General features: G+C 49.0%; 1 protein-coding gene across 3 annotated transcripts in view; it reads left to right on the top strand.

Moving 5' to 3' along the window:
* Positions 1–12082, top strand: part of SFMBT2 (Scm like with four mbt domains 2) — a 227004-nt gene that overhangs the window by 117548 nt on the left and 97374 nt on the right. For all 3 annotated transcript variants that reach the window (XM_030321061.1, XM_030321063.1, XM_030321065.1), the window contains one exon: positions 969–1066. In XM_030321061.1, the coding sequence (XP_030176921.1) occupies positions 969–1066 (98 nt within the window). The remainder of the gene's footprint in view (positions 1–968; positions 1067–12082) is intronic.

Raw genomic sequence — 12082 nt, 5'->3', positions numbered from 1 at the left:
AGGCACTCAGGCTCAAGGTGAGTTCAGAAGCTGTGGGGGCCAAAATATATGGCTGCATGCTGAAAAGCAGACATGCAAGAAATTAAAAATATAGCCCCAAAGGTTTAATGTTGCCTTTTAACTGTGCTTAAATTCATATTCATGTCCTAACGGTCTGTCCGGAGTAGCCTGGGTTGATATAGGGAAGGTATAAACATATCTCCTTCAAGTGAGTGCTTCTGCAAATCCTATTTTGATAAGGTCTTAAATCCGTGGAGATCAGATCATAAAATTCCCCTGCAGTTTCAGCAATCGGTGGAAACAGGGCTCAACACATTTTTTTTTTTCTTTCAGTTTTGCATTCAGCCAGAGTAACCTCCATTCGTAAATCCCTCTGTCCCCCACCCCCACCCCCTGGGGTGGGGGGGGAGGGGGAATATGGGCCACGTGGGGTGTGTTAGCAACATTTCAAGTGTAAATATTAAACTTGGTTGGTAAATTTTAATTCACCTTTCAATAATTTCCTGGCTCACGTGGGCTATTTTTTAGCAGATGCGGGCTTAGAGGTTTAGTGAGAAATGGGCCGTAATAACCGAAAATGCCAGACGAGCGTCGTGTCTAGTTTAGAAATTTATCGGGTCCTAAGTTCTTCATCAGCGGATGTGACTTCCCAGGTGTTCACATGGAATTTGGGGCGGCAGGTGATTGAAGATGGCGCTGGGGTGATTTATGCCATTAAATCACTTACAGAATGCACGCCAGTGTCCCCTGAAGGGCCCTATTAAGTTTATTCTTCATGTCTGATCGCAGCGGCTCAGAGCGTCAGAAAATCCCCTCGGCAGGTGGCCTTTTATGGGGGCAGGGTGTGAGTGCTCACGGTTGCTGAGTGTGCCAGTGACTCTGAAAACCTGGAAAGTAAAATTCCAGGAAGAACCACCCAGTAGAATATGTGAGTCCTTACACGCTTCTGTGGTTTGCTGTTGATACAGAAATCTATCCTTTGAAGATGGCCTCTGAGTGGAAGTGTTCTCTGGAAAAATCCCTTATTGACGCCACAAAGTTTCCTCTGCCGATGGAAGTGTTTAAGGTAAGATGTCGGTTCGTAGCGACTTGTTTATTCTTTCTCAGACCGTGCGAGTTCTGGAGTGAAAGGTTCCTCAACGTCGAAGCGCTCCCCACGGTTGCAAAAGCTAGTTTCGAAAAGCTCGGCCGCTCTGCATTCGCGACGTTCCAAGTGTTTATCTGTGTGCTTTGACCACGCTTTGTAATCCTCACAAATTCTCGTCTTACGAAACACTCATGGAACTGCCGTGGCTTTACTGTTTTTCTCCATAATGGGCTGGTATAGAGTCACGTCACCTCCTTTGCCCTCCTTCGCCCTTTACCAAAGGGACTGAAGAAGACGTAGCAGGCCTCGTTGGGTGTTTGGTGGGCAAAAAGAATCGACAGTGATGCGCCTCTTGGTGGTTCGGTTTTCTGGATGGCCCGAGAAATTTGTGCGAGTACCTGCTGGGCGCGAGGCCTTGTAGGTGCTAACGGAAGGGGAATGACATCATAGCGGGAAAGGATCGCCGGGTTCTTAACGCTTTGAAATTATGCCCACCACTTAATATGAAGCCGTGGGCAGGGATGACCCATTCGGGCCAGAGGAAGGCCTCCGAAGGCTGTTTTTATGCGGACCCTGAGTCTTGGGCGGTTCTAAACGTGGTCGCAGCCGGCTGGCAGAAACTGGCTTCCTGGTCCCGAGGGGACACCTGTCTGCAGTACCTTTCACGTCCCATGTGGGGAATGACATGAGGAAGGCGTTTAGGTGCCAGGGGCAGGAGGAGTTTAGGGCCTGGGCGCAGGCATCGGCTTCCTGAATTTTATGTACGCCCAAGCCGTAGCTCAGGATTTTAACCCGTCACAGCAGATCACGTGCCTTCTCGAGCCGCGCTTTTCCTGGTTTGTAACACCAGTTTTAACTTTAAAAGACCGCTTTTGAAACCAGGGATAGAATTACGTTCCGCAGTTTAATTGAGCGATGACTTTTACAGCGTTTTGATCCTGTTGCGCTAGACGAACCGCGTAAATAGAACGGGATATTGGGGGGGGGGGCGCCTGGGGGGCTCAGTCCCTGGAGCGTCCGACTCTTGATTTCGGCTCAGGTCGTGGTCTTGTGGTTTGTGAGTTTGAGCCCCGAGTCGGGCTCTGTGCCGACAGCGTGGAGCCTGCTTGGGATTCTCCCTCTCCCTCTCGGCCCCTCCCCTGCTTGCTCTCTGTCTCTCAAAATAAATTTATTAATTAATTAAAAAAAAAGAATTGGTTGTTAGCAGTAGTGATTGTTGGCAATGAAGCAATATCTTGGGCGTTCTTTTTTTTTTTTTTTTTTTAACTGATCAAATACTTCTTTCCTCACCTCTGCCTCCCTCCCTCCCTCCCTCCCTTCCTTCCTTCCTTCCTTCCTTGCTTTCCTGATAACATTCTCCCCTGGAAAAGATAATGACGGTAAAGAAGAGCAGCTTTTCCCTTTCCTTTCTGGCTCCACGGTCTCTTTGCGGCCCTCTGTCGACCCGTGCAGGTGATGTCCACTGTCTTCGCGGTGGCCTTAGGAATATTTTAAACGTATAAATTGGGTTGTGTTCAAACTAGATTTTGTTTTGAAATACATCATACATCTGTGAGGAGCTCAGAGTCAGGGGTGAACGCAGAATACGAGAAGTCACCACCGGGAGCCCTTGTGCGCGTCCCTCCCCCACGCACTCTCGGGGCTCTGCCTCGTTTTGTGGGGATCACTTCCTCGCTTTCTCTTTGCAGTGTTACTGCCTCTGTCTGTTTTCCTAACTGTTACGTGATTTGCCTTGACAAAGTCAGAAGCAGGTCTAAGCCTCCCTGTTTTAGAAGAGGCCCTTTCCTGGGGGGAAATAGCCGGATGGCGTTTGGTTGGTAAGTTGGCTTTGCTTTTCCTCAGCTTACAAGAGAGTTGAGTCAGCAAAGGCACGAGCCGATCGTCAGAGAATTAGGGTTCCTCTCGGCCGGGTCATCTTCCAGGGCTGTAGCATGAACTTCACGTGCCGGACATCCTTTAGAAACATGGACGGGAACCAGTGGGTTTGTAGTTTGTGCCGTTGTAGCTTACTTCTGTTCCAGGAGGAAGCCCAAACACGGCTCCTCTGGGAAGTCAATGGAATGGTCTCATCGGCTGCAGGCAGCTGGGCCTAGAGCAGGCACTGGGAGCGTGTTTCGTATGCAGTCGGCATGAGCCAGATACCGTCAACGGTCTTGGTCTGGCTTGCTTTGACGTTCTCTCCTCAGATTCTGAAGGTGAATGCAACATGGCAGCCGTCATCGTGATGGCAGCCGTCATCGTGATGGCAGCCGACAGGACCCTTCTCCCTGAGTGAGTGAGAATGTCTTTGTTCTGTCCTCATGCTTCACCGGCGGTCTGTTTGGGTAGAGAATTCTAGGCTCCTCACTATCGGTTTTCTCAAGAATTTGGACGTCTTGCTCCATTTTTTTCCTCCCTTCTCCGGAATCTTCTATTTTCCTCCACTTTTCTGCCATTTCACAGAGGGATGCCTTGGTGGGCATCTGTTTCCTTCCAGTATGCTGGCTGGAACTCAGGCCTTTAATTGGGGGATGGTTCTTTTTTAAAATGATGTCTCCCACCTCTCTTTTGCTCCCTTGATCTGTGAGCACGTGGATGTGGTTCTCCTGGACTGGTTTTTTACCTCCTCCTCCTCCTCCTCCCCCTCCTCCTCCACCCCTTCCTTCTCCTCCTCTTTCTCCTGCCTCCTCCTCTCTTTCTCCCTCTACCCTCCACCCCCCTGCTTCTTTTCCTTTCAGTTCTGTTTTTCATTTCCTTGTCTGTTTGCTCCACTGTGAGAAGTTTCCTGAAACTTGCTTGTGCCGTCCTGTTTCTACGGGCACTTGTTTGGTGTGTCTTCGCTGAATGCTGTGTTTATAGCCTCCTGTTCTCACAGCATGGACACATGAGTTTATCTTGTTGAAATTACTGACTTTTAGAAGTTTGTTTTTTTTTTTCCCCTCCCTGAATAATTTAGTTCCTCCAGGTTGCTTTTGGATTGTTTCCTGTCTTCTTGTTGGAGGCTTTACAAAGATAGCTGCAAATCCTTGACCTTCTGCTCTTGAGTAAGAAGGGGGTTAGAAAGCTGAGGGAGAGCTGTGTGGGTGTGGGTGACCCTGGAAGGCTACTTCTTTGTGCAGTGGTTTTTCCTCTTCAGCTGATTTTCCAGAGGGTTCTTCGACTTCCAGCCCAGGGCTCAAAGCCGGCTGTCGGTGTTGTTGGGTGAGTGGGGAGAGGGGGGCCGGCGTTTCGGCACTGCACCCACAGCCCCGCGGCCAGCTGTATCATCCGCTTCAGAGGTGAGTGGGGAGCACGGTTGGTCTTTGGGAGTGGAGGAGGGAGCTTCTTCCCTCATCGGTTCCCATCCACCCCCAGTTTTAGGCATATGTGGTGTGACCATTTGCTGAGAGCCTCGAAGATTCTGCTGTCTGCCCTGCATTGGTTCTCAGCTTTGCTGCTGAAGGCTTGAGATGGGTTCTGTTGGTTGTGTTAAATCAGTCACTTTTTACTCATCTGTGTTGTTACCTTCCAAAACTTTGCTGCTACTGAGTGGATTTGGGTCTTAAAAATTCTTCACTGGAATTTTGGTTTAGGGAAATTAATGGGAGTTTTAGTCCGCCATCAGAATCTGACACCCCCGCACAAACCATCTTGTGGCTTGGGCTGTAGGTAAAGCTCCCTGACAGCCCTCCAAGATGGCGCTGAGCCTGCTGGTGACTCAGCCATGCTTCCCTCCATGGCTCATGTGCGGGGCCTCCCCTGTGTGCCCGCCACCGGCCTCTTCTCTGTTCTTCACATACCTTTTGTCTGTTAGATGCTGCAGAAGGGTTCAGCTGCAAATATGAATCCTCTTAAAGAAGTCTTGCCTGGGCCCTTGGCTTCTGTCCTTGTCCTACATTCCGTGCCCTCTCTTCTGCCTTGTTGCCCAGCTCACAATTAGACTTGGTCATTTGTGTGGTTCTTGGTGTAACATCCATGTCTTTTTGCTTAACTGAAGCTTCCGGAAGGCAAGGACCACGTCTTTCATGTTCAGTGTTGAATCCGTTCAACCAGACTGTAGGCAGACTCAGTAAATACTGTCAAATGGATGAACAAATTCTTGAAGAGACAGACGTATTTAACTCACGGATTTAAAATATTTTGAGTTGAGTAAATAAAAAAAATTAAAAAAGAAAAAAGGGGCGCCTGGGTGGCTCAGTCGGTTAAGCGTCCAACTTTGCCTCAGGTCATGATCTTGCGGTTTGTGGGTTCGAGCCCTGTGTCGGGCTCTGTGCTGACAGCTCGGAGCCTGGAGCCTGCTTTGGATTCTGTGTCTCCTTCTATCTCTGCCCCTCCCCCACTTGTGCTCTGTCTCTATCAAAAATAAATAAGTGTAAATAAAAAAATAAAAAGTAAATAAAATATTTTGAGGTGGGGCGCCTGGGTGGCTCAGTCAGTTAAGTGCCCGACTTCGACTCAGGTCATGATCTCATAGTTTGTGGGTTTGAGCCCCGCGTCGGGCTCTGTGCTGACAGCTCAGAGCCTCGAGCCTGCTTCAGATTCTTTGACTCTGTCTCTCTCTCTCTCTGCCCCTCCCTGGTTGCTGTCTTTCTCTCTCAAAAATAAATAAAGTTTTAAAAAAAAATTAAAAAAAATATTTTGAGTTAATACTGTTGTTGGTTAATTGGATATGCAGACTTCTTATTCAGGACTATGAATACTAAGGCTCAAAAGGTAGAAACGTTAATTATCCTAGTATGTTTTTTAATTCGTTAAACTTTTATTGGAGGAGCTACTCTCTGAAAAATGCTATTGACCTGATCCCAGGGTTTCATAATTTTTCTACGTTTTGCAAAATACAGTGACCTTCTTCTGTCACTTTCATGTTTTTCGCTGAGAATTGAGACTATTTTGATGGACTCCTTGAGAGTTATTATTGTATGCACTAAGTGTCTTGTTCATGATGAATAGTGACTTTAAGAGTAGAGACTGAATATTTCCCATTTTTCACAGGGCCTCCCATCAGGCAGGACATACGGAATGGGCGTTGCGTAAATAAAAATGGGTTAAATTGAAATTATGTGTATTTTTGTTAAAAAACAGTTTTTAGGTTTATTTATTTTGAGAGAGAGACAGAGCAAGTGGGGGAGGGGAAGAGAGACGGGGGCAGAGAGAGAGAGAGAGAGAGAGAGAGAGACTCCCAAGCAGGCTCCACACCAGCATCACGGAGCCGGATGCAGGGCTCGAACCCACGGACCGTGAGACCGTGACCTGAGCCAAAGTCGGACGCTTAACTGACTGAGCCACCCAGGCGCCTGAGGTTCAGACTGTCTTAATCGTTGCGTCGCCTTAACAAAAACAGGAGAGTTTTTGTTTTGTTTTGTTTTTTGCCCTCTTAAGTTTTTGGATGTTTCGGTGAGCAGTATTCTCCTGCAGGTGTAAAAAGAGAACTTGGTGTTTTTCCCCCTGTTACCGCTGTTTGATCATCACTTTCTCAGCAGGCAAACTTACTTCTATTCTTTTCATTATGGTAAAAGGTGTATATGTTTGGATTCAGTCATGAGTCATCCTCGATGCCTGTTGTTGAGGAAAATTGCCATCGTGTTCCACTGTTAAGAGACAGAAGTCAAAGCAATGCACATTTAATGGCTGGAAACGAGCAGTGTTTCAAAGCAGTTCTTTTTTTCATTACCGCCGTTACACTGGAGACAAAATGGGTATTTTGACGGAATGACTCTCATTATGTGGCGGTGATTGTCATTCTGGGAATGTGTTCACATACGTGCCTTGGTATCTGTGTGCCTATGTCTATAAGTTCAGTCCGCTAGTGTTAACGTACAGAATTCCCCATCTCGTACGAATATCAGTATGGACAACAGCGTCGTAAAAAACGAGCACAGAATTAGTCTTCCTGCTGTCATTTACCCTTGATTTGAAGGAACGCTTAGAATGGCTTTCGGGTGCCATATTTTAGTGGCAATTCTGATTTCCCTTATTTAGAAAACACAGATGATCCGCAAACAGGTACATTCATTTGAAATTTAAGTACCTAATGAATTGGGTACCGAAGGGAAGGGGATAAAAAATTCATTACATTGAACAATAAATAAGGAAAAACATTTTTTTTTCCTGAAAGCTAGACTCACTATTGAAAGACTTAATAGATTTACCAAAGTAGTCCATATATTACTACCAATTTAACTCCTGAAAAATGGTAAGTATGTGCAGGTGATTGCCCTGCACGTCAGACTGGTGCCTCATGGCTTTCCGTTTTACTTATTAGGCAAACTTTTCAACCCATCATCTGATTGACCTATGACAAGTCCCACGATCAAAGTGATGAGAACAGAAGAAAATGGCCAGCGTTTTCTGCACCGTTTTTAAAAATTCAGTGTTTATTTTTGAGAGAGACAAAAAGAGAGAGCGCGTGAGCAGGGGAAGGGCAGAGAGAGAGAGAGAGAGAGGGAAACACAGAATCTGAAGCAAGCTCCAGGCTCCAAGGTGGCAGCACAGAGCCCAGTGCGGGGCCTGAACCCGTGAACTATGAGATCTTAACCTGAGCTGAAGTCGGACACCTAACCGACTGAGCCACCCAGGCGCCCCTTTCTGCACCGTTTAAGTTTTCAGTTTTCCTGAGTACCCAAGGCATGGATTTGGGGAAATTCAGCTGAATTTTAAGAAAAGGGCGAAGGGAGATGCGAAAATAAGAGTGTAGCTATAATTAACATGATATTTCATGTGTCAGATGTTCATAAGCCTTCTCTAATTACTGCTACTTTTCATTCTCTGCAATGCTCGTGAGTTGTAATCTACATTTGTGACCCCACTGATCTGAGAATGTTAAGCTGTGGACACTTCAGTGACAACTCCCACATACATCAAAGAGATCTACAAGTAGGAAGCCGAGTCCCTAATTTTCCAGTTAATCGGAGTAAGGCATTTCTCCCTTAGAGGAATACAGATGTGTGGCCCAGGGAATGCACACTGTCCTCCTTGCTTCACTCACGACCACGCCTCGTGATTGTAAGGAGGTAGTGTTCTTTGAAATGTCACTGAAACCCTTTGTCCATTTTTATCCCTTAAAGAAGTGAACTTGTTTGAATATTGTTTTTCATCGCACTGAAAACATTAAAAAAACGCTCAAAATCTCAGTGTGGTTGAAATTCCAAGTGCGCCGCTTAGGGATCGTCAGGAGAGCGAAAGCAGGTGCAAGCCGCTGAGACTTGAGGCCAGAACCTTGGCGTCGGCCCCGAAGGCTTGCTCTTTCTCGTGCCTGTGTCGGGTCCCCCGCTCTGCCCCCGGGTTTGGGGAACACCAGGATGGCGGGACTCAGCTGTGGATACGCTCGCGGGTTGTTAATCAGAGAGAGCAAAAGGGTGTAAAGCAACATCGGCAGTGGGAAGAAGAACGTGGTGTGGACTCTGGAAACTCACGCCCAAGCCTCAGAGGGCCCTCTCCGGAGTGGCTGCCGGACACTCTTAACTGTGACAGCACGTGCTTTTGTCTTCCAGGGGGGCTCCTTAGAGGCCCAGTGCCCAGGGGCTTAATGGGGGGCTGGCCACCGTGGGTATCCCCTGCCTAGCGTGTGGCCCCGTCTTAGACTCCCAGAAGGCAACTTAAATCATACCGTTTGTACAAATAATCTTGGCACGGCGGTCCACTCTTCTGTGTAGGGAGCTTTGTATCTGTGATGGGTGCTGTTGGTGATGTATTTCCAGACGACGGCCCAGGGCTAAACCCCGCAAGCAGGCCCTTTCCAAGGACTGCGATCTCTGGCCTGCTGTGCATAGTAATCCTCTTCCGGGCACCTCCGTCCCATCTATCGACAGAACCGGGCTCTGTCCTCACAGTCTTGTCCCAGAGTCTGTCACTTTTCTCTTGGCCCACCACCACGGCCCCAAGACCGGGTCTGCCCTCCTTCTCTCCTGGACCGCTGTGTTAGTTTCAGAACTATGTTCCCGGCTGCTAATCATTGCTTCCCTGCGGTCTGTCCTTCAGAGGGCGGCCAGAGCGATGTTTGAGAAAATGTTTACTTATTTTGGGGAGAGAGCGAGCGGGGGAGGGAAGATCCAAAAACGGGTTCTGTGCCATCAGCGGCGAGGGGCTGGAACTGGAACTCACACACCTCGAGATCGTGACCTGAGCCGAAGTCGGACGCGCAGCCGACCGAGCCACCCGGCGATTCTTTTGAAACAAGATCCAGATCCCGTCGCTCTGTGGCTTGTAACCCCCCAGGTGGCATCTCCTGCTGAGGGAGGGCCGTCCAGGCTCCTGCATGGTCCAGCTCCCTGCGGGCTCTCTGAGCCCACCTGCGGCCTGAGGCCCTCGCCGGTCCCTCCCCACGCCGTGGAGACCTGCTGTCCCTCCAAACCTGAGATACCCCTGCTCAGGCCTTTGCAGTGATGCCCTGGCGCCCTGGCAAGTGACCCCCCCCCCCCCCCCACCGAGGCCTGCATGGCACCTTCCTTCGCTTTATTCAGGTCTTTGCTTACGAGGAGGAGCCATACTCTCCAGCACCTCTTGCCCATCGTAGCACTGATCCCCACACGTGGTCTCTGTTAATTTGCTTTTTCTGCATCTGGTCCGTTTCCGTCGCTAGACCGTAACGAACTCCATAGAGCAGGTAGCGGCTCCATTCCCGGGGCCTGGGGCAGCGCCTGGCGCTTTGGAAGCGTGCCATGAAAATCCTTGAACGGATTGGTGAGGAGGTTCAGCGCAGCGATCAACTCAGAGGAATGAAAACTCAGGAGAGGTCGTTAAGTGTCGGGTCAGGGAGGCGAATCTCCTGGGAGCGGTTCTGAATGACACGGTGAGCACGTGTAGACAGGGGACCGGGGGCTCTGCTGCGGTGGTGGATCGGCACCACCGGGGTTTCCGCGAGCAGCCGAAACGACGCCGTGTCGGTGTGAGGCTAAGAGGAGGCAGTTGAGGGCCCTGGGAAGGACACTAGGGACGGATTGAAATTGAGGAAACGTCCCGGCATAAAAAAAAAAAAAAAAATCCACGTTCTGTGAAATTCCGTTGCTGGTGAAGTTGCATTGTCCCTGTGCCTTCTCGTTGAAAATGATCAGAGTCGTGGTGCCTGGGTGGCCCAGTCGCTTACGCATCGGACTTCAGCTCGGGTCATGACCTCACAGCTCGTGAGTCCGAGCCCCGCGTCAGGCTCTGTGCTGACAGCTCGGAGCCTGGAGCCTGCTTCGGATTCTGTGTCTCCTCCGCCCTGCCACTCTGCCTCCTCGGCCCCTCCCCTGTTCACGCTCTGTCTCTCTCTCTCAAAGATAAATAAATGTCAAAAAAAAAAAAAAAAAAAAAAAAAGAAAATGACCGGAGTCAACTTAATATTGCCTCGCCAGTGTTGTGTGGGTTAGTTTCCTTTTCAGTGTGGGGCGCTCATTAGCTGTCCAGATGTTTCCAGTAATGCATCGTAAGGTGCCGTGGCTGACGTGTCATTGACTCACGAAACCGATCCGTGGACATACAAGGAGCTTGAGGAATGTCCTGGAGAGGACGCTTCTGTCGGGCAGTCGCCGGCTCTGAGTGAGTGGCTTCTGCCTTCTGGGCATCTGGGTTTCTAGCCTGTTGCCTTCCCTTTTCTAGCGTCATACCCACGTTCCTCGAATACACACAGTAGCTGCGTAGATGAGAGGCGTTTGGTTGGTGACAGCCGATGTTTGCAGGTTATTCCCGTTCTATCGGAAGCTGAGGAGAGATGTGTTTTTCGATGGGATATACACACCCAGACACTCTAGCCACGACCCATTCCATCCTTGCCAATTCTTGATCCGTATCTGTGGCTAATGAGGTTAATGGGACCCGTGCTTTTACGTCCTCAGGACTCACGGTGCATCAAAAGAGAATACTTGGGCTAGTACTTGGAGGAAATACTCAGTCTCTTGGTGCCCCTCATACAACTCATGTTTTGGTCTTCTTCGACATAAGTGTGTGCTAGAAGAATCCCAAACTGTTTACAACTGACTCGGGTTCAAGGGTGCTCTTGAAATCTGTAGATAAAGGGCTTTCGTAACGGCCAAGCAATAAGCTAGGTGTTGTTGGGTCCGGTCCCAAGCTGTGCCTGTCCTTGTGTCTGTAGTGAGGCTCACTCTCTCCAGAGCGTGGTGTTTCACAAACAAGGGGAAGGAGCCGCTGAGGGAAAGCTAGTTGGTAAAAGAAGATCCCTAAGGATTATTATTGTTTTTCAGCACAAGCGCCCTAACGACGACAGGTAGACATTCCACGCACGTATTTCTTCTCTGTAAAGAGGGTTCAGGCCGTGCTCATAATACACTGAAGTCCCCACAGCCTGTTACTTCTTGAGCTCTTCTCGGCTTTGAATTATGTACCCGTCGGTGTGCTTGTAGATTTAACCCATCGGAGGGCATCTCTTTCTGTATTTTAGCGTCTGAGACCCAGGTTAAAGGCCGGAGAGAGAAGATGAAGTGTGGCAAAGAGAGAAGAGCTTCTCTTTCTCATTCCATCGGCTACAGCCGAAAGGGTAAGAAAGGAAGTGAGCTGTTCTGTTAGGTTGGATTGTGATGTTGTGGTTTCTATGGTGACTGATTTCTTTTTCTCTTGTTCGGCAGCTAAATGCAGCAATAACCAAAAAAAAAAAAAAAACAAACCCACCAACAATAAAACAAACCAAAATCTCATGGCTGAGTTTGCCCTTCAGGTGGGTTACTTTTATTCTCCCAGAATCTGCTTTAAGCCCCCTGTGTAGGGCCAGCACTAATTCCTTTGGCTTGACGTCCCTTGTCCCACACGGCAGAGTGAGTGTCGTGATACCGAACGTGTTCTCATCCACTTAAGCCCAAATGTCCCTTTGGCTGTCTTAGACGCAGGGTCGTTTTGTTATCAGACTGATGGCTTGCCCCCTGGGATCCTGTCAGTGCGGTTGACTCCGCTTTCGAGGGCGTAGCTGGGCGCCCTGTTCCAGGCTGTCCTACCTTGGGGCTCCCTCGCCGCACCCCTGGGCGTGAAGGCACAGGCTTCTGCAAGCCTTGTGCAGTATCCCTCCTTTGCCGTTCTCATTTCTTTAAAGACTTAGAGGGATTCTGGAAG

This window comes from Lynx canadensis, chromosome B4 (genome assembly GCF_007474595.2).
Source record: "Lynx canadensis isolate LIC74 chromosome B4, mLynCan4.pri.v2, whole genome shotgun sequence".
Lineage (NCBI taxonomy): Eukaryota > Metazoa > Chordata > Mammalia > Carnivora > Felidae > Lynx > Lynx canadensis.
The sequence above is the reverse complement of the archived record's forward strand: the minus strand, read 5'-3'. Positions and strand labels throughout refer to the sequence as shown.